The sequence below is a fragment of the Tachysurus fulvidraco genome, chromosome 12 (genome assembly GCF_022655615.1).
Source record: "Tachysurus fulvidraco isolate hzauxx_2018 chromosome 12, HZAU_PFXX_2.0, whole genome shotgun sequence".
Lineage (NCBI taxonomy): Eukaryota > Metazoa > Chordata > Actinopteri > Siluriformes > Bagridae > Tachysurus > Tachysurus fulvidraco.
The window spans coordinates 11,792,455-11,819,727 of NC_062529.1; the positions used below are offsets into that span (position 1 = coordinate 11,792,455).

The 27,273-nt window shown below is 37.5% G+C and overlaps 1 protein-coding gene across 2 annotated transcripts; it reads left to right on the top strand.

The window, feature by feature from the left end:
* On the top strand, nucleotides 1–25,485 carry tmem63c (transmembrane protein 63C). Of its 2 annotated transcripts, XM_027172082.2 has the most exons (23): nucleotides 1–303; nucleotides 8,345–8,612; nucleotides 10,890–10,969; nucleotides 12,557–12,644; nucleotides 13,041–13,078; nucleotides 13,599–13,741; nucleotides 15,045–15,096; nucleotides 15,209–15,317; nucleotides 16,067–16,140; nucleotides 16,267–16,347; nucleotides 16,526–16,646; nucleotides 16,912–17,045; nucleotides 17,188–17,310; nucleotides 18,253–18,406; nucleotides 18,489–18,595; nucleotides 19,544–19,630; nucleotides 19,725–19,790; nucleotides 19,897–20,059; nucleotides 21,370–21,475; nucleotides 22,215–22,382; nucleotides 22,595–22,710; nucleotides 22,900–22,974; nucleotides 23,199–25,485. In XM_027172082.2, exons 2-23 carry the CDS (start codon nucleotides 8,391–8,393, stop codon nucleotides 23,421–23,423), a joined length of 2,532 nt encoding a protein of 843 aa, XP_027027883.1. In that variant the 5' UTR covers nucleotides 1–303; nucleotides 8,345–8,390; the 3' UTR covers nucleotides 23,424–25,485. The 2 variants fall into 2 exon arrangements, with proteins under 2 accessions (XP_027027883.1, XP_047677936.1); XM_047821980.1 differs by lacking the exons at nucleotides 1–303; nucleotides 8,345–8,612 and having other exon boundaries at nucleotides 10,962–11,092.
* The last annotated feature ends 1,788 nt before the right edge of the window (nucleotides 25,486–27,273 follow it).

Genomic DNA, 27,273 nt, shown 5'->3' on the forward strand with positions numbered 1-27,273 from the left:
ATTTTTAGGGCGTCCCCGTGTTCCGTGTTTTGCCGATAACGTTCATTCATCGGATATTTGTCTCAAGGAGTGGAAACAAAGTAAAGTCAATTATTTAAAATGTTCCTTATGAAGAGAATCAGCTAACCATGCCAACCAACTCATTAAGGGGGTAAAACACGCAGGTCTCTCTGTTTGTAAAAGTGGTGTAACTTTGCAGACGCTCCCTAGGCAGATGGGCGCTCCCCTTGTTTCTTGGTGCTGATGCAGGCAGCCAGAAGCGTCTAACCGGACATCGCCTGCACTACATGACACACTGAGATGGTGAGCCATGCTATTGTTTATACAATTGTGTAACTTCTCTGTAAATCATGTATAACCAATTGAAGTGTATTTTAATATGATTTCAAACGACTGAAAAAGAGGAAGCGTATTTATTTATTATGATGAAGTTGAACGGCTTTAAAAGTGGGCGTATTGATTTATTCCTTACTTGTATTTGTCTAGCAGCTGCAGCACTTCTGTGCTATACGTAGTAAGCTTCAAGGCGTTTATCGCTGTGTACCTAGGCTGTATATAGTAAGAAGAGAGGCTCAGTGAAAATCAATTCACTAATTAATTCACTGAAGGTTTTTTCCCCTTTATATCCGCTGGTTTATTTACATCGCAAGAGATTTCTAGATCTTGCTTGAGTCTGGGTTGTAAGACTCTGATGCGGTGTAAGCTGGATGTGAAGAGAGACTAAGCTCTGGAAGGTGTGTAGTACGTGACTAAAAAGTTGAATGTCCTTAGAGAACTTGTGGTTTGTCAGCTAACACTTCACCAGAGAAATTGCCCTGGGGTGTTATGATTAACAGAGTGAATACACCATCCGTCTTCTCTGTTGTGTAGGCCTGTGGTGAGGACTGTACACACCACACACCACCTATCTTTTAACACATAACCTCCTCCTACAACTTGCATAATAAATCTTTCATAATATTTGTTTGTCCTCCTCTCTGGAGGCATCTTCCTGATATGTGATAACTTAGTAACCAATAACACACTTCCTCTATTGCAAAAAGTGTTCTGAAACGCAGTAGAAAGTCATTCCTGGGGGGTTTTCAAAGCCTCTTTTCAAATGCCAGAGTTGCTGTTTAGTTTGGACATCAATGAAAATCGTGAATGGGTGACATTTGCAATCTTCATCAAAGACAAGGGCAAATTCCTTCAACCTAGAAACAATTGATTGTGCTATATGTAGATTGTGCATGCATAATGTATCCCACCTTGACATTTATTGCCATGTGTTATCATGGTGTCTGTAAAAAAGGCTTGAATACTGCTTAAAATGTCATTCGTCTTATGTCGTAATATTCGTAGTGGTTCATAATTAAACTGTCATGAATAATGCATCAGAATGCACACCTGCTATGATTAGAACATAGCTCTTTAGCTCAGTATAATGCTTTTCTTATAAAGACTAGTGAAATGCTAATGTGGGCCTTAAAATTTTTCATCGCTGTGTCTCAAGAATGAAGCAAAGGCTTGATATTGGTCTAGGCTGCCTTTGGCATGAACAGCACATATCTGCATTTTCAGGGGTTACTTATGATTTAGGGAATGTATTACAGTATACAGTATATATGGTGTGTGCATAGTGATACAGTTGTACAGCTCAACTATAGATCATATAGACAGATCAAGGGGAAGTCGTGGCCTAATGGTTAGAGAGTCTGACTCGTAACCCGAAGGTTGTGGGTTCAAGTCTCGGGCCGGCCACGACTGAGATGCCCTTGAGCAAGGCCCCGAAATCCCCCAACTGCTCCACGGGCATCGCAGCATAAATGGCTGCCCAATGCTCTGGGTGAGTGTTCACGGTGTGTGTGCATTTTGGATGGGTTAAATGCAGAGAACAAATTCTGAGTATGGGTCCCATATGTCAGGTCACTTAATCACTTAATCAACAGATATTTGTATATGTATTTTCATAAATCATTTCCAGATAACACAAGCCAAAAAAGCCACCCATTGACTATTTTAGCCCACAGCCAACAGCACAACCAGTAACAGGAACAGCCTCACACTTCCACAAGAAATGAATAATGAAGCGTCTTTCTCTTTCTGACACAATAAACTTATTGTGAATACAACAAATAGATTCTGTAACTTTAGCAAGGGTCGAAAAAGGAGCAAACACACAATGTAACCGTGTAAAGTTTATCTTCTATTCTTTATCTTTTGCTAAAGGGTGTGGTATGTACAGTAATATCAAAATTCTAGTTAGTTAGTTAGTTAGTTAGTTAGTTAGTTAGTTAGTTAGTTAGTTAGTTAGTTAGTTAGTTAGTTAGTTAGTTAATAAATTCCTTCTGTTTTTGACTGCAGCTTTTAGGTTTTAGATTTTATAGTTTTAACTTGAAAATGGTGTTACTGTACTTAGTCAAAGGCTAAATATTGTGTTTTGGGCAGCACTATGCAACAGATGCATGAATATTTAATGGTGCATTTGGCTGAGATTGAAAAGTGATACATCCCTTTGCAGTAAACCCACAGATGCTGCTGATTTCTCAGCCACAGAAGGTGTGTGTGAGGGTGGAAAGGCAGTGGCTAGTGGTCTGAACACAATCATGATTTCACATGATTCGGCTGGGACTCTCAGGTCCCACAGCACAGCATTACCCATTTAGAAGTGTATAAACAGCTGGGAACTCTTCTTGGGTACAGGTGCCTTGATGCTCTCCTTTGGAGATTTGTGTGTTCCTTGCTCAGTTAAGTCATTCATCTTGGCAAACCCTTAATGTAGATTCCTCATTCAGAACATAGGCTTCTTGCTTGTAAAACATTGGCACTAACACAATGACCTCAGTTTTAGACTGACAAGTTTATTAAGGGAAAAACATAGCCATGTGTGTGACAGATTGGTGGTTTTTGGCAATATGATGTTGTGTTGCATTGTTGCAGTCTCAAGTCTTCACAAAGATGGAAGGGAACGAATGGTGCATTGTGAATATGTGCCAGTGCTTAGACTAATATCTATTATTTGTTCATGGATAGGATTCCTAATAAGATAAAATGTGGTTCTGCTAAATTGAACCATGCTTTAACTGCAGAATAAAGTGGGTGTGTGGACATGGAATGTGGTGATGCTGCTTTTTGTTATATTTAATTTATTTATATTTACTGTATGTTAAGAATAATCCATGACAGAGTTTGATGTTATGGGAACATAATCAATGATAGTGTAGTTTATTATTTTACAATAAAAACAACTTCGAAAGTCTTTTAATTCTCCAGACGTTTGCCAGTGCTATCATGTCACATTAGTTCCTGTTACTTACATTATAAGATAAATACTGTACAGACATTCCCTCACCATCTTCCTTTTTTTTCTTTTTTGATATTAATAAGGCAAAAAACATCCTCAATCATGAAGACTCTCTTATGGGGTAAAACATTCTGACAAATTTAAATGTGCTGATTCCTGAGACTTCTTTAATAAATTGAAATAAACATCTTCTTACAGAAAGCTTCACAATATCAGGGTTTTTTTTCTTTGTTAAATATCACTTAAAAAAATAGTTTACTATTAGTGGTAGTTTATGCAGAATATCCACATGTGAAGAAGCTTTTGCTATAGAAGCATTAAGAAAGAACTAGAACAAGCACATTAATATAAACTTATGTCAGCAGCGATCAGAGTGATTGTGTACTAATTCATCTTTAAAGCTGAACTAACTCCTCTGCAGCAAGGTTTTTAGCTTGATACGGTTATTTTACTCTGATTTGGTTATAATTTTGGTGGACACTGAAAGTTACATGTAAAAGTGAAAAAAATCTTTACTGCCACTCATTTATATTTGATTTGTATTTTTAATGCTTTGTAGAATCTGCAATGTATCGCCATTCCACCTGACTGGTGTAGGAAAGCACAATCACTTCTGGCAGCACAATCACTCTGATCACTGTTGACAGACAATGTTTACAGTCCGTCACATCCAGTCTAACTTAATTAGACTCATCTTATTCTGTTAGCTTTTCAGCCGTTCAAGGCTGCCTTAGTTTTAGTGACTGTAGAGACTGTCTGAGGGGAAGGGTTCTTTTATTCTGGGGCATAACACTGAATTCCTGCACAGAGTAACTGTATAATTTCTGAAGGCACTTTATAAATATCGCATCAGGTTTCAGTTGCCATGTCATCAAACATCTAATCAGACCTAGAGTACCAATGGCCTTTGAGAGTGCTCTATTTTCACTTAGCCCAAAAACCTGATACTCTAACTGGGAAAATGTCAGACATACTACAGTATGAGAGGAAACCACACTTCATGTAAGGACACTTTCTTTTTGTTAACCCAGTTATTGCCTGTTAGTAGCACATAGTTTCAGTGTGGCTCAGTTGTGATAATTATAGTGAATTTTGTAAACCTGAAAAAAAGGCTTACTTTAGTTCAGCACTGTATGAGAGCCCCATTACATTTTTAGATATTGAACTCAAGATTAGAATTTTTCAAAAAATAAAACTTAAAATAATCAATTGTCTGGACAATGGGTGAATTTGTTTCTAAGTTTATCCATCCTGAAATGTCTCTTGGTAGCATCATAAGCAGTTACTTGGCACCCATGGACCACGAGGGATCTGCATGATTTTTAAAGCAAATATCTTAACTTAATAGGTACTGTAATATGCTCACATACTGTAACTAACACTAGAAGATCACAAAGAAGCTGTGAACATGAACACCTGTAAGAAATGAACACTGACTTATTGGGGTTACTCAATCTGCCTTTTCCCCTTAACTTGTTGATATCATTTAAATAGAAAAGGTTTGTGGCTAACGATCAAGCTTTAAACTCGTTATTATTGCAAATGACAGCAGAAGCCTGTTGAGTTTACAGATAATCATTGCTTTTCAATGTGTTTTTTCCCCCCCAGAACTGTAGCAACTCCGAAGATCATAGAAACTAGTAGAGAATGATTTCAATCCAGTCATCTTGCTAATTAGCCTAATGGTGTAATGGTCATTTTCCAGATTCTTTTAGTAAATATTTTGGCACTTCATCAGCAATGAACCAGCTGAAAGTGATTTTTTTTTTTTTTTTTCATTTTTGTTCCTCTTATTTAGTCAATGACAGTTCTCAGCGTCCAGCCAGTTCTCATTTATCATAACTCATAAGCTAGCTTACAGTCTCTCTGGTTGTTAGCGACCACACGGTAGCTGCTTCATCTTTTTAACCTGCTGCTTGTGTTGCATTAGGAAAGAGCCTCTGACACTGACGGCCGTTTTAATATACTGTATATTCAAAGCTTTGATATGTTTCTTTGCATTTTAATCATGTCACTAGTTCTGCATATCACTTTACTTACATGCAAAACCCTCATAATTATATATATAAAATTGTTTGGCTGTGTAGAAACAAATGTATCCCACTTTTCTGGGCAGTCACAAAAAAGCTATACTGTATTACAGGTTTGCACAAACCTAACAAAATAAAATAATACAGCATCAACAATTATTCACAAAAAACACTGTGAACTCTACGCAACTTGACAGCCCTTTCTGACCTTCACAAATTCATTGAGGACAAAACAATACAGAAACCTCCAAGGAAAAGAACAAGTTTTAATTTAGACACCCAACCTTACAAGTCCATGTAGTCTTTTCTAGTTGCTTTTTTTATCTACTTCACAATAGGCTGACTGCTCCAGCATGCGGTGTGTATTTAGCTGACAGGATATGTGTCCATATTTAATGTAACTAGTAAAGCAAAAAAAACTGATTTATTTTAAAAAAATATTTAAAACAATGTATTTCTTCTAGTCTCATTTGAGAACAGCTGTGAAAGGATGTTCCATTTGTTCCACAAGTGAACAGCTGTGAAAGGATCTCTGCTTGGGACTTGAGCTCAGCTGCTGTTCTTTAATTTATTTAAAATTCAATTTGTTTTTCTTGTTTCTCATCAGAACCCCAGGTGCAAACAGCACTAAGCCCGTACAGCTCTTCATCACAGCCCTGGAGCATTATACTTTGTTGTGTTCTGTATCCAAGTCAAAATGTAGACTTCCCCAGTTTCCTGTTCCAGTTAGTTCAGTCTGATGTTAACAAGCACATACATATGTTTAAATATAATATACTATGATTATAATAATAATGATACTTTACTATTGCTGTAACTATTGTCAGAGCTATTTGAGACAAACACAATCAACACCTACATAAAAATGTAGATTATTAAATAAAATGTTAACTAATAAGAGCCTATTACTTAACACAACTGGTACAGTATGTTTATTTGTGTGTGTGTGTGTATGTGTGTGTGTGTGTGTGTGTGTGTGTGTGTGTGTGTGTGTGTGTGTGTGTGTGTGTGTGTGTGTGTGTGTGCGCGCGTGTGTGTGTGCACGTGTGTGTGTGCGCGTGTGTGTGTTATAGGAAAAGGGTAGAGTCTACTCACAGAATTGCTGACTCATGGTTGTCTGTGGCAGATTTGTGTTGGTTATCTAGCTTGTAGATTTTAACAGGACACAAATCTGATTGTAATCTTATTTATGTTGTCAATTTTTGCGCTCTGTGACCTTATAGCCCAACTTCTGAGATTTTTTTTTTCATCATCTCATTTTCTTAATTCCCTTCATGTATCATTTCACACTCTTGTTGCTCTCTGTTGTTAATTCTTTCAAGGGCTTTCACACACCTATTGAACATACATACAAGGGGTAAATTAAAGGAAAACAATAACATATTTTAGTGATGTGCTGGGACACCACGTGGTGTTTTGGCGATGGTGATAGAGAGCGCTGTCTAACACATCAGATATAGTGAGATATAGTGGCCATAAAATATGATTTACATAATTTTCATACTGTAGTATCAACTATCCAGTGAGCCCTTATGCTGTGGTTCTATCTGTTTTATCATCTAGAAAGAGAGCACTCCAATCAGGAAAGAAGTGTCCCATCTGAGCACAAATGTGATCAGTCAAAAGTGCTTTGCATTGATTTGCATTGATTCTTCCCTCTAAGCGGACAAGTGGACCCAAAACATGTCAGAAAAATTCTTCATCTGCCATAAAAGAGACACTTTATTTTCCCTGAATTTGTGAGCTGTCTATAATTATCTCATGTCGCCTTGTTTGGTGGCATGAGCGAGCTGATGCCTGTGTTTATAAAAGCTGCTTGATTTGTGTTATAATGAATGTCCCATAAGAGCCATCTGACTGACATTTCAAACACAAATGACAGCATCATTTCAGTGACTAAGAGATTCCTGTGTGTCTGTGTATGTGCATGTGATCCCAACACGCCCAACACCTCCTCCCCATCTCTCTCTCTCTCTCTCTCTCTCTCTCTCTCTCTCTCTCTCTCTCTCTCTCTCTCTCTCTCTCTCTTTCTTGCTTCCTCTCTCTCACCTTTTTTCTGAGGTTAGTACAAATGTTCACCTTAAGCATCCCTTAATAGTGCATGTTATTTAGCCACCACTTGTTTGCTGCAGATATTATTACTCTGGCAATTTTTTTTTACTTTAATCATCTCTGCAGGTGAAATAAGCTCATACAATTACTACCTTTGGGAGCAAAAACAATATATGGCTATGTTTGTTTGACATTATAAAATAGTTGTATAGTATATAAATAATGTAGGCATCATTTGAAAGGGACATGGTGGTTCAGTGTTTAGCATGTCTGCATCGTACCTCCTGTGGTTTTGCTTCTCACCTCTATCGTACTGTATGTGTCAGTAAAATAATACTTTGCCCCTGTGAGTTTGTATGTTCTTCCCATGGGCTTCATCTGGGTACTCCGTTTTTTTTCCCTGTTAAAAGACACGAGTTGTAGGCTGATTGGCATCTTTAAATTGTCTGTAGTGGTTACAAGATTGAGCCCTGTAATAGGTTAGAACCTTTTGTGCCAAGTCCCCTGGGATAAACTCCAGGGACCCTGTGACCCTGTGTATAATAAGTGCCACTTAACATAAGAGGATGAATGATTTATGTGAAATATTGTTTTTGTTTGTTTGTTTTATTTGCTGTGTTTCTAGACATATAATATAGTATAGTATAATATCCATATGATGAATTCAATAACATAACCTTAATATCATTTCAAAAACAGAATATTGTGAATCATTTTTGGCTCACAAAAACAAGGAATATGTGTTTTTTTTTTTATCAGAAGTGGTCATGTTTTGTCAGTAAATATCAGTGTTTTCATTAGCATACACTGAACAACTTTACCCTTTTGTTGTTGTTTAAAACACTTCTATTTATCTATTTATTTAATAAAGCTATTAATGACCTAATCAGTAGCTTTCATTGGTCAGCTGTTTTGAGAATTATTGTGCACATCAGAATCACTCCATTGACTTCTGTCTGGTCTGGATTTCCTTCCCTAGTGATGCTCTGACAGTCTGCAGGCTTACTGAGACACATGCCATTGCCATGGCGGCGTATTCCAACTCCTTGGGAACGGCAAGTCCTGTGTTTGAGCCGTGGTCCGCAGCGTCAGTGGATCAGGATCTCCTGCATTTGCTAGGCTCTGTGACTGAACAGAATAGCACTTCAGAGAGATGTTACCTCTCACATTCTCGCAGCAGTGTGCTTCAGGGGCTGCCCTTCGGTGGAGTGCCCACTGTCCTCACTATCAACCTCGTCCTTTGGCTGGTACAGTATTTCTCTCACTGATCTGGTTTAGAAACAAGCAACATGTGCCATATTGGTTTCAGAGACCTACATAAGAATAGTGTTTTTAAGTTTTGGGTGTTTTTTTCTTTTTTTTTTCTTTTTTCGCTTGATTAATAAATCAGTTCATCAGATTCTATGCAGAAATCTACAAAATGCTGTTACCTGATTAGAGATCAAAAGTCTCCGTAGAAGAGAGAGAACCCTTTCTAAAAATTCTTAATATCAGCCCCAGAGAGGCTGGGGAAGACCCTGAAGAACATACACACATGAGTATACATTATAGGCATTGAAGGAACTGGAAAAGAACCAAAAATAAACTGCTTAGAGGAATGGATTGGGAGACTCAGGCCTACAGTGTGTGGATAATAATGGAACATAATACAATGTTATTATACATTAAAACATTTATCAGTATATTTCCATTCCCTAACCAAGATCTATTACATTACTGTCTCATGCAGTTAGTATGATGCTTTAAATAGTTAGGCTCTTCACTATACCATGTCTCCATGTGCTTTTTACTGTTTATATAGGCAACACTAATGTAGTAGGCATAAAGTACACATCTTTTATCATTCTTAACAAGTTGTATTTTATACAAACCTTAGCCATTATTGCAAAAGTAGTTTACTATACATCTAAAATAATCCTGAATTATTCCAGCTATAACACCATCTGTTATTTTTCTAACAAAACAGATTGATTAACCAATTGAAGGCAGAACATATCTGGTCAGTGTCACTGGAAATATTTTAGGCAGTTTTAAATTGCAGATTTAAATAGCAAATTGCAGGTTTGCTTACAGAAGAGTAAGGTATGTAGCTGTGTTCTTGTTGTCTAGTCATTGAGTGCATTGCTGTCGGAGTCATTACATGAACAGTGCATACTGACCTTACTCCCTGTCAGTTTCCTTGACAACCACGACCTCCTCTCTCTCTTCCTGAAGAAATGGCTAATTTCTGCCTAGAGCACATGCATTTATGCAAGAAACACTTTATAAAATCTTCTTCAAACAATGCACATTTATACAGTATATAAGTTTACAATTACCAGTTTGTTTTTATAAATGAAGTGTTTGTACAAAGAGAGAAACTTGAAGCAGTAACTAAATGTTATAATGCACTCAGAGCTTTCAGTTAGTAAAGTAAAGTAAAGTAAAGAAAAGTTGAATATTGTGAAATATAAATAAAGTAAAATGTATGTATGATGTAAAACATGAATAAGTACATTTCAGATTTATTAAACATGATTTGACTATAGAATCAGCACAATTGTATATGCACAATATGTAAGGTATTATTATCAAAAAAGCTGGGTACAGACCGGTATGACCTCTTACTACTCTTACTCAAACAGTATAGTCATATTAACAGTATTTATGTAACTATAACTATGTAGGAATTTACATTTACTGAAATCTGCAAATGTGGTATTAGTTTTTGTGTTACACTTTACAGTAACAGTAAATGAGAAATCCTGCACTAAAATGAATCTACTACACTGAATAAATGTTTAGCTATATATGAACTAAGGCATGTACCAATCATATAGAATCATGAAGAGCTAATCTTAACTTTGACATGAGTCTACTTTAAGTATGTTACTACATGATTGTTAATTCATCATTTAAGGGTAAACTAAACATGCTCTGTAAGAAGTATATAACACTCTAATAACAAAAAAGTCGTTTCATCTCAACACGTTTTGCATCATTCTCAGTCTATTATTCTTTCAATCACATTGTAATACTAGTACATGTGCTGTCTGGGTCGAGGCCATGGCTCTGCTCCTTTACCCCTGCTCCTTTTAAGGTGAACAATTTGATATGATAAACATTTCTTTTATATTGTTTCTTGTTTGTTTGTTTGGTTTATTTTACCCCTGTGTATTAATTACATACTACATTAATTAACAAATTTAAGGCAGTCATTATTCATGTTGTAGTTAAGGTTAGTTCTTCATTAGTTTTTGATTAATACTGTACATGCCTTAACTCATCATTTGTTCATCAAGTACCTAAAAATTCAGGTATTAGTACTGGATTATTAGTGTACTGTTATTTTATTATATGTGTTACTGTGTTTGTTTTATGATTATGCTTCTCTAGTGCTGGGGGAAATCTGCATAATATAATAATGAGCTATAATATTGAAATGAATTAAGGATGTGGCTCAGAATTTTTTTTCACATACACATATAACACATGGTAACAGTATAAACTGGACCTGTCTGATCTTTTCACGCTGTTTGTTGTAGTTCCTCTTGCTTGTGTTCTCCTGCGTGAGGAAGGCTGCGTGGGATTACGGGCGTCTGGCTCTGCTGATGGAGAATGATAGGTACATCGACCTCCACTGACAACACTGTGTGACATCCTCTACTAAAGACATGTGTTTTCATAATGATCTACAGAGGAACACAGTCTGGCCAGCTGTCCTACAGATTTATACACATCTAAACAGGTAGACGGACAAACCGATATGTCCAGTGAAAAACATTTAGTAGGTAAATCACTCAGCAAAATATGAGATTTGACCTCACTGTTGCGTCCTGTTGTGCTGTCCTGAAAAAAAAAATGTTATTATGTAAGAATAACATTTTTAAGACTCTGCATCCCTAACTATTTTTTATAGGATCAACATGTTACATGATTTAAAAACATGTAAAGCCTTAAAAAAAGCTTACAGTAATATAGCATGCCTTTGACCCTTACAGTGCGTCTTTGTTTTGGTATGGGTGAGACACTAGCACCATCTTGTGGGCAGTGTGCATCTTACTACTGACTGCAAGCATTTCTCAAGGCTCTCTTTCCTAGAGAGTTCTACATAGTTGTAATTGAATTTGCTTTTATCCCAGATAGTTTATTATCTTATTATCTTAGATATTATCTTTTCATATATGTCATCCACAATTGACAGGACAAAAGCATGTCTCACTCCATCAGTCTGTATTTTCTATCCCACAACTTTTCTTGCAAGTGCTTGTGTGTAAAGACAGGGGTGTGCACTCAGCCCAGAAATCCCATCTTAAACAATTCTACTCTAGAAATACCTGACAACATTAGAGGCTTGAACTGCATGGAGATGATTTATGTAATCGGAATGGTGAGTCTATTAAATCACTACACTTTCCCTGTGTAGTGAAATGTTCACTCTGGACCTGAGACCTCAGCATACAGCTTGATGATAATGACATGGGAAAATCATTCTCAGCACAGCACTGACACTAGTGTGACAGTGAGTCTTGTGCTAATACGGATAGTGTAGATTTGTGGGCAAGTTTAATTGGTTGGTGCAGCTGGTAGGTCTACAGTTTATCTTCTGCCATGCATGAGTTGTGTTAATGTTCTTCTAGCTGTTCCTCAATGGCAGTTTCTGAACAGCTGGCGACTGGATATTCTTTGGTTTGTGGACTAATTTGAATTATTTTTAAACAGAAAATCAGAAAGGCTTTATATTTTAATTCAGTACGACAAAGTCTCTCAGTAATTACGCAAACACTATTTGGTCATTAAAAAAAATGTCATTACCAAAAATTCTATTTTCAGGAGCATATCTAAGACAAAGTTAGAGTTTCAATCATTAAAGTATATAAGATTATGGAAACATAAACATTCATTATATATTCACAAAATAGTGAATACATTCGCATACAATGAGATTATGTGTCAGAGATTATGCTGCCTAGATTCTGTGTCATGACTCTGCTGGGTTAATCATCATGCCGCGACTCAGTAAATTTACTAAAACGTCTCCCCACAACCCTTTGTTTAATGATTTAATGATTTGTTGCTAAGTTTCCATGCTCTGTTCATTCATAATACTGTTTCATGTATGAAACTGTACTTCTACTTTAAATGACATAAAATAAAAACAAAAAATGTCAATTTGTTGAAATTCTGAGACAATACCTTTGTGTTTTTCTAGTCTAACATCACTTTTCTATGGAGAACAAAGTGAGAAAGAGAAGTCTCCTTCTGAAACCAGTCCCTCAGACTCTGAGACCAAAGATATGGTGAGAGGATGGACACACAGACACACACACTTCCATATCATACTTTAAACCATTTATTTTTAATCAACTAGATAAAAATAAATCCCTAACAGCATGCTTGTATTTAATGAAGTGTAGTGGAATAGCCCACTGCTATAACAGTACACTTTAAAGCTGTTTGCCTATGACACATCTGTCACCTTATGACTATGACTCACCTTTTCCATATCTGAGGGCATTCTGCCCCCTGGATTAATTATCGCAGACTCATCAACATTAGGTGTTTTTATTTAGTTCTTTCTGTGTTCTCTTATAACACAAATGGTTCTGACAGATGCAGAGCTAGTCAGACATGCTTGTTTTATTTGTCCTAGATCTTTTTATGCACTCGTTGTCTTCTCTTCCTTGTCTTTATAGGGCTTCTGCTCCTGGCTCACATCTCTCTACCACATGAAGTAAGTGTGCACTGCCTGCTGGTGATGACTTCACTCAGCGTTCAGCTCGCTTGCGTTATATCTCATTAAGCAGGGAAAACAAACGCAGGCCTACGGTCTGCCACTCACTCTCAGAGCTTGGTGTGCTCCTTAAAGCCGCCACTTCCTCCGTTCCCATGGTTTCCAGGATGTCATTTGTGTGGTCAGGTTGGCACACTAGCTCCATATTTAGCTGCATTAGAAACATCTAGAGCTTCGAGAAGGTGGTCCTGTCAGCAGGAGACTGGGAGGCCATACTGTGTGTGGGGCAAGGCTCAGGATGTGTGCTTGCATGCACACGCATGTCTTTACATCTATTATTATCTTATATAATCATGTGTCTTGTTTGGTTTATGCAATTAAAAGAAACTCCCACCCACCTACTGTACACACACACAAGCACAAGCTATAAGTGTAGTCATACACATTTGAAGTATATTTAATGAGATTTTCTCAAATTTGTTGCTTGTAATGGTGTTGGCTTCTCTTTGCCCCCTTGCAGGGATGATGAGATCCGTAGTAAGTGTGGCATTGATGCAGTTACATACTTGGCATTTCAACGCCATGTCATCCTTCTCATGGCTGTAGTGTGTCTGCTCTCGCTGAGTGTTATCCTGCCTGTCAACCTCTCTGGGAGCCTCCTGGGTAATGTCAGCTCACCTAGAAACACCCTTACTGTTTTACTCTAGAGCACCATCACCATAAAGACCCCATGACAGCAGATATAACACTGTTACTGTCCACAATAATTATGTCAAGACACTGTAGTGATAAAAGAGCTTTCTACAATCAATTCAATGCTTTCACAGTGCAGAAAATTTGTCCTGCTTTTATCAGCACATTTAACAGACATCATACTTACAGTATATATTGTACATCCATGAAATTTTTTAATACATGCGTAAAAACAACGCATGCATTTCAGTTATATAAATATAAAGACAAGACTTACATAACCTACTATTGTGTTTTTTTGAATAGTCCCACAGGGTTGTACTGCAAACTTTAGGAGGTTTTGCTTATACCCAGACATTAGTGGATGAGCCCAAAGGGCATGTTTGGACCACCCCATAGTGTTTGTAGACGGTTTGAGTGGCAACTGGGGTTTAGAGAAGCCAAGGAAAACATGGGATGTCATGGGAAAGGCCTTGACTGTCCTCACCCCAAGAAAAGCATTGTGAAAAGCAGCCTCCCGTATTCACACACACCCACAATCCCATAGCCAAACTTTCCAACATCAGAATGCACTAGAATACATTTAGCTCCGATTTGTTAAAAGTAATGGAGAGTAAAATTTAACACTTGAATCTGAGGTCGCAATTTAGAGAGGAGCTGATAATGTAAAACACTTCACAGAGTTTGGATATGACCTAACATCTCCTCTTTTATTTTCTTTTTTTCTTATTTAGATCCATTGCAGTCAGAAATTGAAAAAGTTAAACAATTTTACATCTAAATGTTTATGGTCATCTTAGAGCGGGGAAAATGCTGACCTTCCCATGGCATCTAAACTGCCTTTGGACTGAAAGGATTTCAAAATTTAGTCATATACAGTACAATAAGTCTGGACTGTGATTACTCAGTGGTTAAGGGTCTGATCTACTGATTGGAAGAATGAGAGATCAGGAAGCCAAGCCTCAAACCTCAAAGCTTGGATTGCTTCATGTTCTTTGCATTAAAGTGTCTGCCAAGTAAATAAATGTAAACGTAAATCTGCACACAAATTACACATAGACAAGCTTTTTTTAGACCTGGGTCCAGACAATGCTCAAGATCAGATAAAATAGTGCAGTTAAAACCAAATAGTAAAATATTTATGGTGTATACATTACGTGATGCTTTCATCTGAGACATGTCATTTTAAATGGGAAGATATTGTTATATTTAAGACATTATATTAAGGATAGTGTACATTCTTTTTATGTGCTTGCGTACTTTGCTCTTTCAGAGGACAGCCCTAAGAATTTTGGTCGGACAACCGTGGCTAACGTAGCAGCACAGTAAGTTATCATCTGTCTTTATATAAACATATGAATTACTGTCATATTATGTGAAAAATTAACCAGAGTATACATGTTACTGGTTATAACCAATCCTCCCTCTCTACCACAGCAACAGTTTTCTGTGGATACACAGCATCTTTGCACTACTGTACTTTGTAATTACTGTACTCTGTATGGTCCACCACTCCTCACAGCTGGAATACAAAGAGGACGAGAAGGTTTGTATGGTCCTGTGTGTGTGTGTGTGTGTGTGTGTGTGTGTGTGTGTGTGTGTGTGTGTGTGTGTGTGTGTGTGTGTGTGTGTGTGTGTGTGTCTGCTTGTGTTTAAAACCTAATATGGTCTTCTGCTGTTGTATCCAAGGTTCAAGAAAAAAGTGTTGTGCATTCTGAAATACATTTCTGCCCACGGCATTTGTGCATTTACATTTACAGCATTTACCAGAAGCCTGCATTTACTGCTTAGAAACCTCTTATCTTATAAGTAACCAAGCAGTTGAGGTTTAAGGGTTTTGTCCAAAGACAAAGGGATAGCAGTTGGCAGAACAAATAAACCGACCTACTGAACCATCATTTCCCCTTGTTTGAGTTACAATAGTCTTCCCTTTTTGCTTAACCCAGTCTGATCATTCTTCTTTGACTTCGCACATCAACAAGTCACATCTCACTGGATTTTTTTTTTTGTGTTTTACATTATTTTATGTAAACTCTCTTGTGCATGATAATCCCAGAATATTATCCGTTTCTGATATACTTAAACCAGCCCACGTGGTACCAGAACAACGCAACACCAAAGGTCAATGTGAAGATCAACTGAAGATTGAAGCTGTATCAGTGTGATTATTATGGTTCGTGCTGCTGGCACATAAATAGCCGATTGGGTAATTTCATGAATGAGCAGGTGGACAGGAGTGATAATAAAGTGGTCTGAATATAGAGGTCTGTTTCTTTTCACTTGTTGTTCTTGCAGGTGGCTAGAACTTTAATGATCACTAACATTCCCAGAGAGATTTCTGACCCCGGCCTGATTACCAAACATCTCCAGTGAGTAATGATAAGAGTCACACTGTTATCCTACAAGCTCCAGTCTTTCATGTGTTTTTGCATTCTTAATTAAAAGAAAATCATTAAGGTTAAGTACATTGGATTTCTTTTCTATAACCCAAACAGCGAAGCATATCCGAGTTGTACAGTCACAGACATCTGCTTTTGTTTCGATGTCCAAAAGCTAATGAAGCTGGACTCTGAGAGGTATTTAAATTCCTTATTCCCATTCCACGCACAGCAAATCATTTAACATTCCCTTTTTTATTAAGCATGTTGTGAATCAAATTTTACACACTTGAGGAAGTTGATGAAAGTCCACTTGAATGCTATTGACGTGAATTATTTACCTTTTCAAATTCTTATTTGTCTGCTTCTCTTGCAGGAGGAAAGCAATGAAAGGGAGGATGTATTTCACTACCAAGTCACAGAAGGAAGGCAGGATAATGATAAAGACACATCCTTGTGCTCAGATCTTCTGCTGTGATTTTTGTGGCTTTGAACAGGTAGTGTAGTGATTTGAACATGCATTGTGTTTATGACAGTAAACAATATAATAATGATGGCAAACTGCAGACAAATTTCATTACTCTTGTATGGCACCTCCTCAGGTTGGCCACTGGGGAACACTGCACACTAACTTCTCTTCTCTTCTCTTCTCTTCTCTTCTCTTCTCTTCTCTTCTCTCTTCTCTTCTCTTCTCTTCTCTTCTCTTCTCTTCACTTCTCTTCTCTTCTCTTCTCTTCTCTTCTCTTCTCTTCTCTTCTGTAGATCGATGCAGAGCAGTATTATAGTGAATTAGAAGAGAAGCTAACAGATGAGTTTAATGCTGAAAAGCATCGCATTACCATGAAGAGATTAGGCATTGCCTTTGTAACTTTCAGAGATGAGAGGATGACTGCAGTGTAAGCAATACATGCATTTTCATTACTGATTGGTCATAGTGTAGCAATATTGGTGTCCCTTGCTCTTCAGTAACATAAGAGATATACTGTACAGAAAAAAAGCTCTTATAGGACATAAAATGTTGCTGTTGAATTTGTGTAGCATTGTGAAAGACTACAGGAGGGCCCGTTGCCGTCGGAAACCGCAGCAGTCCAGTATCACTACAGTCGTGCACTCACACCAGTGGGATGTCCACTATGCCCCTGCCCCCAATGACATCATTTGGTATGTATACAGAGAATACGTTGTCCATTGCAGCTCTTTTCTTTTTAATTTAAGGTGCAGTTATTGAAATTGGTGGAAGATGCTAGCTGGTGTGAACTTAAATATCAAACAAATGTGTTTCTGTATTAGACTCCAAAACACAAAGGCTACTATAAAACACGCAGGCTACAAAACATGAGATTTCCAACAGAAACATGTGATTGTTGTAATGGGTTCCTTAAAATGTTCATTGGTCCATGTTTTTTTGTGTTGTTGTTGTGTTATTTCTTCATTTTGCTCTCTTGGGTACATTCTCGTCTAGCAAGAACTTAGATGCTCGATTTAATTTGTTCTGTAAGATTATTTCCCAAGATCACAATACATTTAATATGCAGCATAGCAGGATTTGAAATAAAAGCTGTTTATGAATGTGTGGATGTTTTTTATATAGTGAAACAGTTCCAGTTCCCATAGACAAAGCGATCTGCTATAATAAGACCATTGCTTCATTTCTTCCAAACATACTTTATTCAAGCCCAATTATTTTGATTATAGAGATCTAATTGAATTCATTTATTCGCCCCTTCTGCAGATCTGCCTGTTTGTCTGGCAGCTCCAGTCCTTCTTATATAATAAGTCTGTGAATATTGAGTGTTTGTGTGAGAGTGGTTTCTATATCGAAGCATTAATACAGAGATTCTTCAAATTGTTGATGTCTTGCTGATTCCTGTTCTGTGCTAAGTGAAATTGCTGCATCATCAGGGTAAACCTCCAGGTAGAGGGAAAAAAATAGATTTGTAAGTGTTTTCTAATGCTGTAAATATAAGGACCTTTGCTTACTAGACATTAGAGTAGAATAGAATACATTACTCATAAACCTTTTCTTTAGATTTTTCTGTAAGAGAATTAGCTTAGCATGCTATTAATATTCAGCTGTAGTAAGTCTGCGTTGTGTTTCTGCAGGGAGAACCTGTCAGTGAGTGGCTCTCGCTGGTGGCTTCGATGTGTCTTGCTTAATATCCTGCTCTTCCTCCTCTTGTTCTTCCTCACCACTCCGGCCATTATTGTCAACACTATGGACAAGTTCAATGTCACTCAACCTGTTGAAAGCCTTCAGGTCAATGTTTACATCCCTTTTGTTCTGTAAAACTGATTTTTCTCAGCAGAAAAGGGGTTTTAAACTCTGCTCTTTTCTACAGAATCCGGTTATCACCCAGTTCTTCCCAACTTTGCTCCTATGGGCTTTCTCTGTTCTGCTCCCCTTTCTCGTGTATTACTCCGCCTTCTTTGAGCATCACTGGACCAGGTATGGAAAAGCTTCTTTCCTCCTCACTGTTAGCGTTCACTAGCTTTAAAAACACTACTAACAAGCATTCAGACTTAGCTCCAAAATACAATAATTACAACTGAGTCAGGATGACTAAAACCATGCAGCACCGTGTAGCACATCAAACAGAAACAAAACCACAAAGCCCAAGCCACTACTTACTACTTACTACTGCTAAATGCATGCTACTTCACTCTTTTAGGATTACCCGAATCTATTTTTGTGACATTAACACATTAGATGAGTAGCTGTTATTGTGTGCCAGTGCATGTCTATACACTGGGTTTTAATACTGCAGTGACATATTCAATGTGGTGCACAAACATATTACATAACAACAGAGCAACCCCCACCCAACCTCCCAACACACACATACACACACATTCTCCTCACCAGCTCTGTGTCTGTCAATCAGACACACTCTTAGCTAACCTCTTCAGTCTTGTTGTCATAGTGATGACAATAAGGGAATAATGAATGCGCAGTTGTGGCCTCTCTGGATCTGGATACTATAGAACATTTCAGTCAATATGGTGCATCTACAGCAGCACTGGACGATGAAATAAGGAATCCTTCAAGTGCATTTTTACAACCAATAATGACTTTAGACTTGGTTATACTATAAGACAGGGTTTAGTCAGGGTGGACAACAAAATTAAATTTGTTGAACATACAAAATGGTTTCCTGTAGGAATTGACAACTGCACAGTTTCCCCGACTTAGGACATCCTCCTCATCCTTCTCATCCTCCTCCTCCTTCTCCTCCAGAAAGTAGCCTTACTGAGTAAGGGAGCAATATAAAGAGTGAAATTTACACAATCAATGCATTCGGTGCACGTTATTTTCATTGCTGGAAATCTTCATTGCAACTACATGGCTAGTGAATAGAATAAATAAGTCAAAATCATCACATCTGTCATTTTCCAGGTCCAGTGAGAATCAGATCACGATGCACAAGTGCTTTCTACTGCTGGTCTTTATGGTCATCATTCTACCTTCTCTTGGATTGTCCAGGTATATTAATTAGTAGTGATGACATACTGTATAACCAAAAATATATCTATATTTACAAATATATTGTTATAACCCATTTGTATCTGCTCTCTAGTTTGGATTTTTTCTTCAGATGGCTCTTTGACACTCACTTCCTGGATCAGAAAGATGTAAAGTTCCAGTGAGTTAAAGCTGCTTGCCATTGAAGACTGATCTAACTGTTTAATTACGAGGATTTAAACTAGAGTGCATACTTCTCCATTTGTTTATTTTGGATCATTTCTTAGATGTGTGTTCTTGCCTGATAACGGAGCGTTTTTTGTGAATTACATCATCACATCGAGTCTGATTGGAACAGCGATGGAGCTGCTGCGGATTCCCTCTTTACTGGTTTACTCGCTGCGTCTTTGTTTTGCAAAGTCCAAAGCTGAACGCATCCATGTTAAACGAGTAAGTAAGAGCAACTGCTTTACTGCTTATCGGCTCCAGATGAACTAAATATTCTCACGTAAGGATACATAATGCTCTCTGTCAGATAAAATGCTGATTCTGAGAATTATTGTTTTTGACATCAACTGAAACAAGTTTCCCTAGTAGACACTACAGCACTGAAGGTTTGAGCCTTCGCTCTTGTTTTTAGCGGTGGCTCAAGTGTTTAAGGCTCTGGGTTGTTCATCGGTAGATCAGGGTTCAAGCTACCACTTGAGCAAAGCTGTATCATGGCTGACCCTGCGCTTTGACCCCAGCCTCCAAAAAAGGAGGGAATATGTGAAGAAAGAATTTCACTGTGTTGTAATGTATATGTGACAAAATAAAGGCTTCTTCTTCTAAAAGTTTTGTATGGGAACAACCTCAGGTGTCATGTGTGAAACTGGTATACAAGCATAAATTTGTAATTTACGCACTATTTGGCAAAGCATTAAGCCCTTCTATATTTCATACATAAGCATTTATAGGAGGGTTATGCAAACTAGTGTGGAGAAATGGGATCTGTGACAGACTATGTACTCAGTTTGATGTGTTTGGGAAATTAGTGTTGGCCAGATTTGCATGTGATTTTTTCATGTCTACCAAAACTAGATGTGAATAATCTTAGTAGTGTTGCCAAGTGCACGGTTTTCCTGCAGGACTATTTTAAACCGTCAGCACAATTTTTTTATACGTTCTCAGACATATTTTCGAAATTATTATGTTTAACAATACCAGACCATTTTTAAAAAACAAAGACAATACAGAGAACCTTTTTAATACTGCTTGTCATGTGGGACACCTCTGTCACTTACATTAAACAGGGAGAACGCTATAGAAGATGTAGCCTAAGACAGGAAGTTATAATGGCATTTACATTATTATTATTCTGTAGGCTTGCACCATAGCCTTTTCATTAAAAACTATTAGTAATCAAAGGGCATATTGCTATTTCTCCACACTGTCACAACTGACTTGGTCTTATTTAATAAGAGCTTTATTTGTTATTTATTTTATTTGCAATACGTCTTGAGGTTTTTGATAGCTGTAAGGATGACCAGTAGTGGTTTTTAAAAGAAATATGCATCACATATAGTAGGCATATCCAGTTTGTGCTATAAGCTATAGTTGTGGTATGTTTTGTTTAGCTATATAGCTTTAGTAAAGTTTATTTAAGACAGCTTGAATTCCACATGCTATAGATTTAATCCAAAAAAACAGCGTGACTAATAAGCAGCAGGAAATGAACTCTACATCATTTATTTAACATTTAACCTCTTGTCCTCTTGCAGAGTCAGGCTTATGAGTTCCAGTTTGGGTTAGAGTATGCGTGGACCATGTGCATATTCTCTGTTAGTATGACCTATAGCATTACCTGCCCCATCATCGTACCCTTTGGTGAGTGTGCGGTGTAGGTTTTCTAGTGTACACTTTATACTGAGATTTTTGCAGCTGTATTGTTCTTATTTGGCATATCCCACTTTCAGGTACCCTCCTTATAAAGCTTTTCCATTCCATTGCCTATTTTACTCTCATTTTTCATCTGCTTTCTGAAGACATTCTTGTATTGCTTTTCTTTCCTTCCACATTTTTTTTGATCCCCTCTTTCTCTTGCAGTTCTTTTTCTTTAGTCCTCTTCCTTCTACTGTGGTCCATTTCCTGCTTTGGCTGTATATGTGTGTTCGTGATGCCTCGCTCCACTTCTGTCCTCTGGTTCTCCTCCTCAGCAGAGTGTGTGCTGCGTGGGCGTCTGAGCCATATCACTGACAGTATCTCAGTGTAACGCGAGGGATCTGCGAGGTGTGAACACCACTCTAGTCTTCCAGGCTCTCCGAGCCGTCTAGCCGAGAGCCAGACGCCCACTCCACACCTGTTCTGTCACCAGCACACATTATGACTGTTTATTTACTACGCCGCTGTCCAAAATCATCCTTTTCCCCCTATGATACTGAGGTTATTTGGCATCTGATTTTTACATCTGGGATTTGGCTGTAGCTGCACACCTGAGAAATATCATATTCATGAAGGGATTTCTTTATCCATGCAGCTATTATCTTTATGTCTGATACAGTACTTCCTGTGGTGCAGTAAAATAAATATTGCAGAATCAATAATAGGAGGGATCTTCCCCCTTTAGGGTTGTTGTATCTGATTCTGAAGCACATGGTTGACCGCTACAACATCTACTACGCCTACATCCCTACCAAGCTGAGTCAGCACATCCACTCAGCTGCTATCAAGCAGGTGCTTGTGGCCCCGATACTCTGTATGTTCTGGCTCCTCTTCTTCTCTGTGCTACGACTTGGTAAGAGCCAAATAAAGAAAGCACAGTTCACAAGTGCCCCTTCTAATATTCATCAATAATTAAGTGGCATGTCCCTGACATTATTTTATAGATATGTGGTGTTGTATAATATTTTCCTAGGTTGTCTGTCCTTCTGCAGGTAAAATGAATCTGATGACAAAGGAGGAACTGTAAACTCTGTAATAGCCTCATTGTATACCTTGTGTTTTCAGGTCCAATGCGACCCATCACGCTGTTCACCTTCATCTCTGTACTTTTATGTATCATTTTTACCGTCTTCGGGATCTGTCTAAAAAAACTACAGACAGACAGAACAACAAGCTATCAGGTGAGCCATGGATTAGTGCAATTATTATATTATATATTCTTTTTATTAGTTTAGAGTATAAATACATTTCCATGTGACAACTTATGATGCAATGTTATTAACTTGTGATGTAAAAGATGAATGTCTTTTAGCTATGAGTATTTTCTGGGTTACATGCTGCATGGAATGCATATATTACTCATCTTTCAGATGTCTGACGCAACTACAGAAGGAGTCTACACTGATATAGAGAGAAGCACTGCATCCACCGCAACTACTGCAAATGTATATTCATTTCATTTCATTGCTTTCTTTAATCATTATCTGCAATCCATTGATTCTAGCTAAAGAACAATTAATGACCAGTTAATAAAGCAGTCATTATATTTTGTATCCACCCGTGTAGGATTTACTCACTCTAACAAAATCATTCTGATACAGAAGTTGAGAATGATCAGTAGCCTGAAAACTGTAATATGAAGTCTGTTTCTCTCGCCCTCTCTGCTCAGCTCTTCATAGCATCAGTGTTACTGGAACCGGAGCTGGGTCTGACACCCATGCCCTCTCCTGCCCACCAGAGCTATGGTACCATGGGAAACTGTCAGGCCTCGGTGCATGAGGAAGAGAGTGCGGTTGGGAAAGATGCAGAGGAAACAGTGGAGACAGAGATTGAAGACACACCAGGACGTGTCTGCTCTAGCTCTCTGATGGACAGTCCAGTGGACTACCAGTGACACCCACTCACCTATACCAGCAAAATAAAAGCCTCCTGCATCACCTTAACTCGAGGCTGGTACTGAGGCACAATGCTGCATTTTTCCCCTCCAAAGCCAATTTAAGGAGTGGATCTGACACAGTGTGTGGCCACTCAATCTCTCTCTTTCTCTCTCTCTCTTTCTTTCTGTCCCTCTCTCTCTCACACACACAGTCTTTCTCTCACAGTCTTTCTTGCTTTTTATTTGTCTGTCTTCTTCTGTTCTCTCCTGTTTTTCTTGGGCCTTGTTTGAGGCTAATGGCATCTGGCACCATTGCTGACGGAAGTATAGAAAACCGGACCCTGTGCTTTGGAGGAGCTTTTCCTTGGCTCTGCTGATTACTAAGGTCATGTCCACACTTTAGTGTTTTTCTCTGCTTGTTCGATGTGGCTCCAAAAACCTGACCCAATGCAGGATGTCAGTGAAATTGGACATGGGAAGGAATATATTTGTACTTGTTGCTAGTTGCTTATTACTAATCTTGAAATGATAATATGAGGCTGTTTTTACTTACTATTAGGGTTTTATCTAAAGATGTACAGTATCACTATTCACTGAAGGATTATTATTCATTGTGATGATGATTATTATTATTATTATTATTATTATTATTATTATTATTATTATTATTATTATTATTATTATTATTATTTAACTGTGAAATTTGAGGATTTTTTAAGCCTTTATTGTTTATTCTTTTTATATTGTACTCCATCAAGAGTGTAAAAGTCATTTCCATCCATTTTTACCCTGATTGCTACAGCTATAGTTTTGTTCACTGCATACTCATGTTTGTAGTCCAATTATCCTTGCAGAGCAAATTAATTAATTATTTAGCTTGGACAAGAGAAACTCAGAGGATCAGTTGGAAGATACAGGAGTATAAATAACAGGATAAGCAAATCGAAGTGGTTGTCATTTGGCTGCTCCTTGTTTGGGGACCCCACAGTGGATCATCTGATCCGGATATGTGATTTTGGCATAGGTTTTACACCAGATGTCCTTCCCGATGCAACCCGGCCATTTTCTCCAGGCTTGGGATCGGTACTGGGAGTAAATCTCTCAGTAGCTGGTTGGAATCAAACCCAGGCCATTGTGGTGAGAGTATGGGAGCCTGCCACTGGACCACCAGAAACAACAAGCAAATCAAAGTAAAAATCCCTGTTTAAAAGCCCTTATTATTAAAAAACCCTTAATTAGACATGAACTTTAACTTATCAAAGAATTAAAAAAGAACATTATTAAACAGACACTGATATTAATATTGCATTCACATATACTGTAGTATCATTGCCCTGGGTCTTAAACACTGCATGTCATCATAAAATCTCATGATTTGTTCAGTCTGCAGCACTCTCAGTCAGGTGAAGTGTTGCCTCACCTAATATAACACTTAAATGCTCTTTGTAAGTTTTGTACTATGCTCTTTGCAGCTAGTGGTTATACTGTATGACTGTTTGGGCAAGGGGTGGGAGGGCTTTCTTACCAAACTGAATGCAAACGAATGTTTGATTTGTGCTCTTTTCGTGCCTTGAAGAGAGATATGGAGAAAAAAAAACTTTTTGTAAATGTCTGACAATCCAGCATGGCCTGTGATATGCTGCATGGACTGGCGACAACAGAGCAGAAGATTATGAAGTGCCAAATAGTCCAGTATGTACTTCAGTTACACAGTTGCATACACAATGATCGCCTTAGCACTTAAGAACAAATTCTCTCATAAAGCACAACATCCATCTTAACATCCACATTCAGTTCTCTAATTCTCTTCCTTTCTTCAGTCCTATTCAGATAATGAGGACAACACACCTGAGAGATGCAGATGGAATATTGATTTGATTTATCTGATACATTTGTGCTGACTGTATTTACTAGCATCCATTGTGTAGAATTTGTTTGCTTTACCCAGTGGAGTTTTGTGGGTTGTGAGGTTTTTGTGTGTGACAGGGAGCACATTGCAGGATGAGCTGCTGTACCGTGTCCCACTGTACCATATCAGACTGCACTATAGCAAAATACAATAAAATAAAACTGCAAACCACATGTCAGTGGTATGTTCTTTTACAATAGAAGCTACTTTATACATTTCTTTACACGTGATTGAGCAGCATAGGATTGGATTGGACTTTTTGGATTGAAGATATTTACCCATCTCCCATACATCCCCAACACCACCAACAACAACACCACCAGTATCTTATTATTTAGTAACTACAATAAAGCTAATACTAAAGGTATGTCATTACTAGAGTTTGTACATCTGAGTCTTTCGAGAGTGCTAGAGGATTAATATTTAACTTATAATGACAATAATAACAAAATGGGAGGTAATATGATAACTGGAAATTACACTGAAATTGCATTGACATTTCAGCAGTTATTTGTAGGTTACCTCAATAATACCTTTTTCCATTTTGGCCTTGGATTTAGAGAGTAATCAAAGTCAAAATTGTTTTGTCGTTTTTCTTAAAACCCAAAATGACTGTTCTTAAATGAATGTCCTGCTGAGAAAGCTGAAACCTCAGAACTGGCAATTATGCTTTCAGAGTACATTATGTGTTGTTACCATCGAAGAAGCTAATATTATAGGATGGAGTGGTGAGCCGACTGAAACGTGCGCTCAGAAGTTCTGCTTCACTGACTCGCTTCATGGCCTTTTATTCAGGATTTCTTTCTCTATAAATATGTGTTCCTTCATTTTTTTTTTAAACAGTCACCACAACAGTTGGTTACTATAAAAAGTACTTGAGACAAGTCATCTTCCAGAGTGGCATGTGATGGAAATTTCCAAGAATATAAGGATAGAGTTTAGAAAAGACAAATGATATCCCATGTGTTCCAGCAACAAAATGCCTATGGAAATATAGAACATATTCATAATAATTGGGGAAATGTGCTACTTCATTTAGTGAAACTTATGTTTGTTCATATTTTAATTGTCTCTTAAAATCTTACATGAGTTCTGTAGAAATGTGGCACTTTTGCTTATGCAGTTATTTTACTTACTTTCTAAGGTTTGGGACTGAACGGCAAATTAATATATATTTTAAAGGTCTTTAGGACAAACTAATTAACGAACATGAAGCTGCTTTTCTGAATTTCTATCATTAATCCTTCATTTGAATTTCTGCATTAATAGTGCTGAGCTACACCTAGTAACATTGACAAAAGAAGCGATATCTTCAAACGACGGGTGAAGACCTACAGTACCTCTTCCTGAAACACTAGCACTTTTCCCTTGTTTGTAATGTGTATGTTAAAATAACTGATGAACAGATTTAGGTTGATGGTATCTTCAGTCTGTAATTTAATGAGCCAGTGTTAATGTGTTTATCGATAGAGACTTAAAAGCAATTTTGTATTCTGGATAATACCGTAAATGTAAGCGTAACCGAGGGATTCCTTGAAACACTTGTAAAAGTATTACTGGTAAGTTATTATAGAAAGGTAACATTACATTACAATATTAACTCTATTAATTTAAAATTACTAAACTAAATATTGTAGTCAATTTCATGCAATGTATTGAATGTATTATATGCATTATGGATTTCATTAAATGTACAAATAAAAGGCATATATATAAAAATAAATGTCAATTATGGGCAAATCACTAACCTGTCTGCTATTTCTGTTATGTGCTATGCTTTTTCCTATTGATAGTTGACCAGCAGATAAGTATCTTCAACAAAGAGAGAAACAACCTACTGAAACTTAAATGAATCTGTTTAAACTTAATGGTCATCATGGCATGCAACAGAGCAACAACAACTATGCAGTGCTTTGCTTTAACTACCTGCTACACTGCACACCAAGGCATCACTTTGTT

Excerpts from the sequence above, each read along its gene's own strand:
- tmem63c (XM_027172082.2), top strand. The coding sequence starts at position 8,391 with ATGGCGGCGTATTCCAACTCCTTGGGAACGGCAAGTCCTGTGTTTGAG. Across the intron at positions 15,097-15,208 it reads GTGGCTAACGTAGCAGCACA|CAACAGTTTTCTGTGGATAC; the intron begins GTAAGTTATCAT and ends TCTCTACCACAG. Across the intron at positions 22,383-22,594 it reads CTTCTCTGTGCTACGACTTG|GTCCAATGCGACCCATCACG; the intron begins GTAAGAGCCAAA and ends TTGTGTTTTCAG.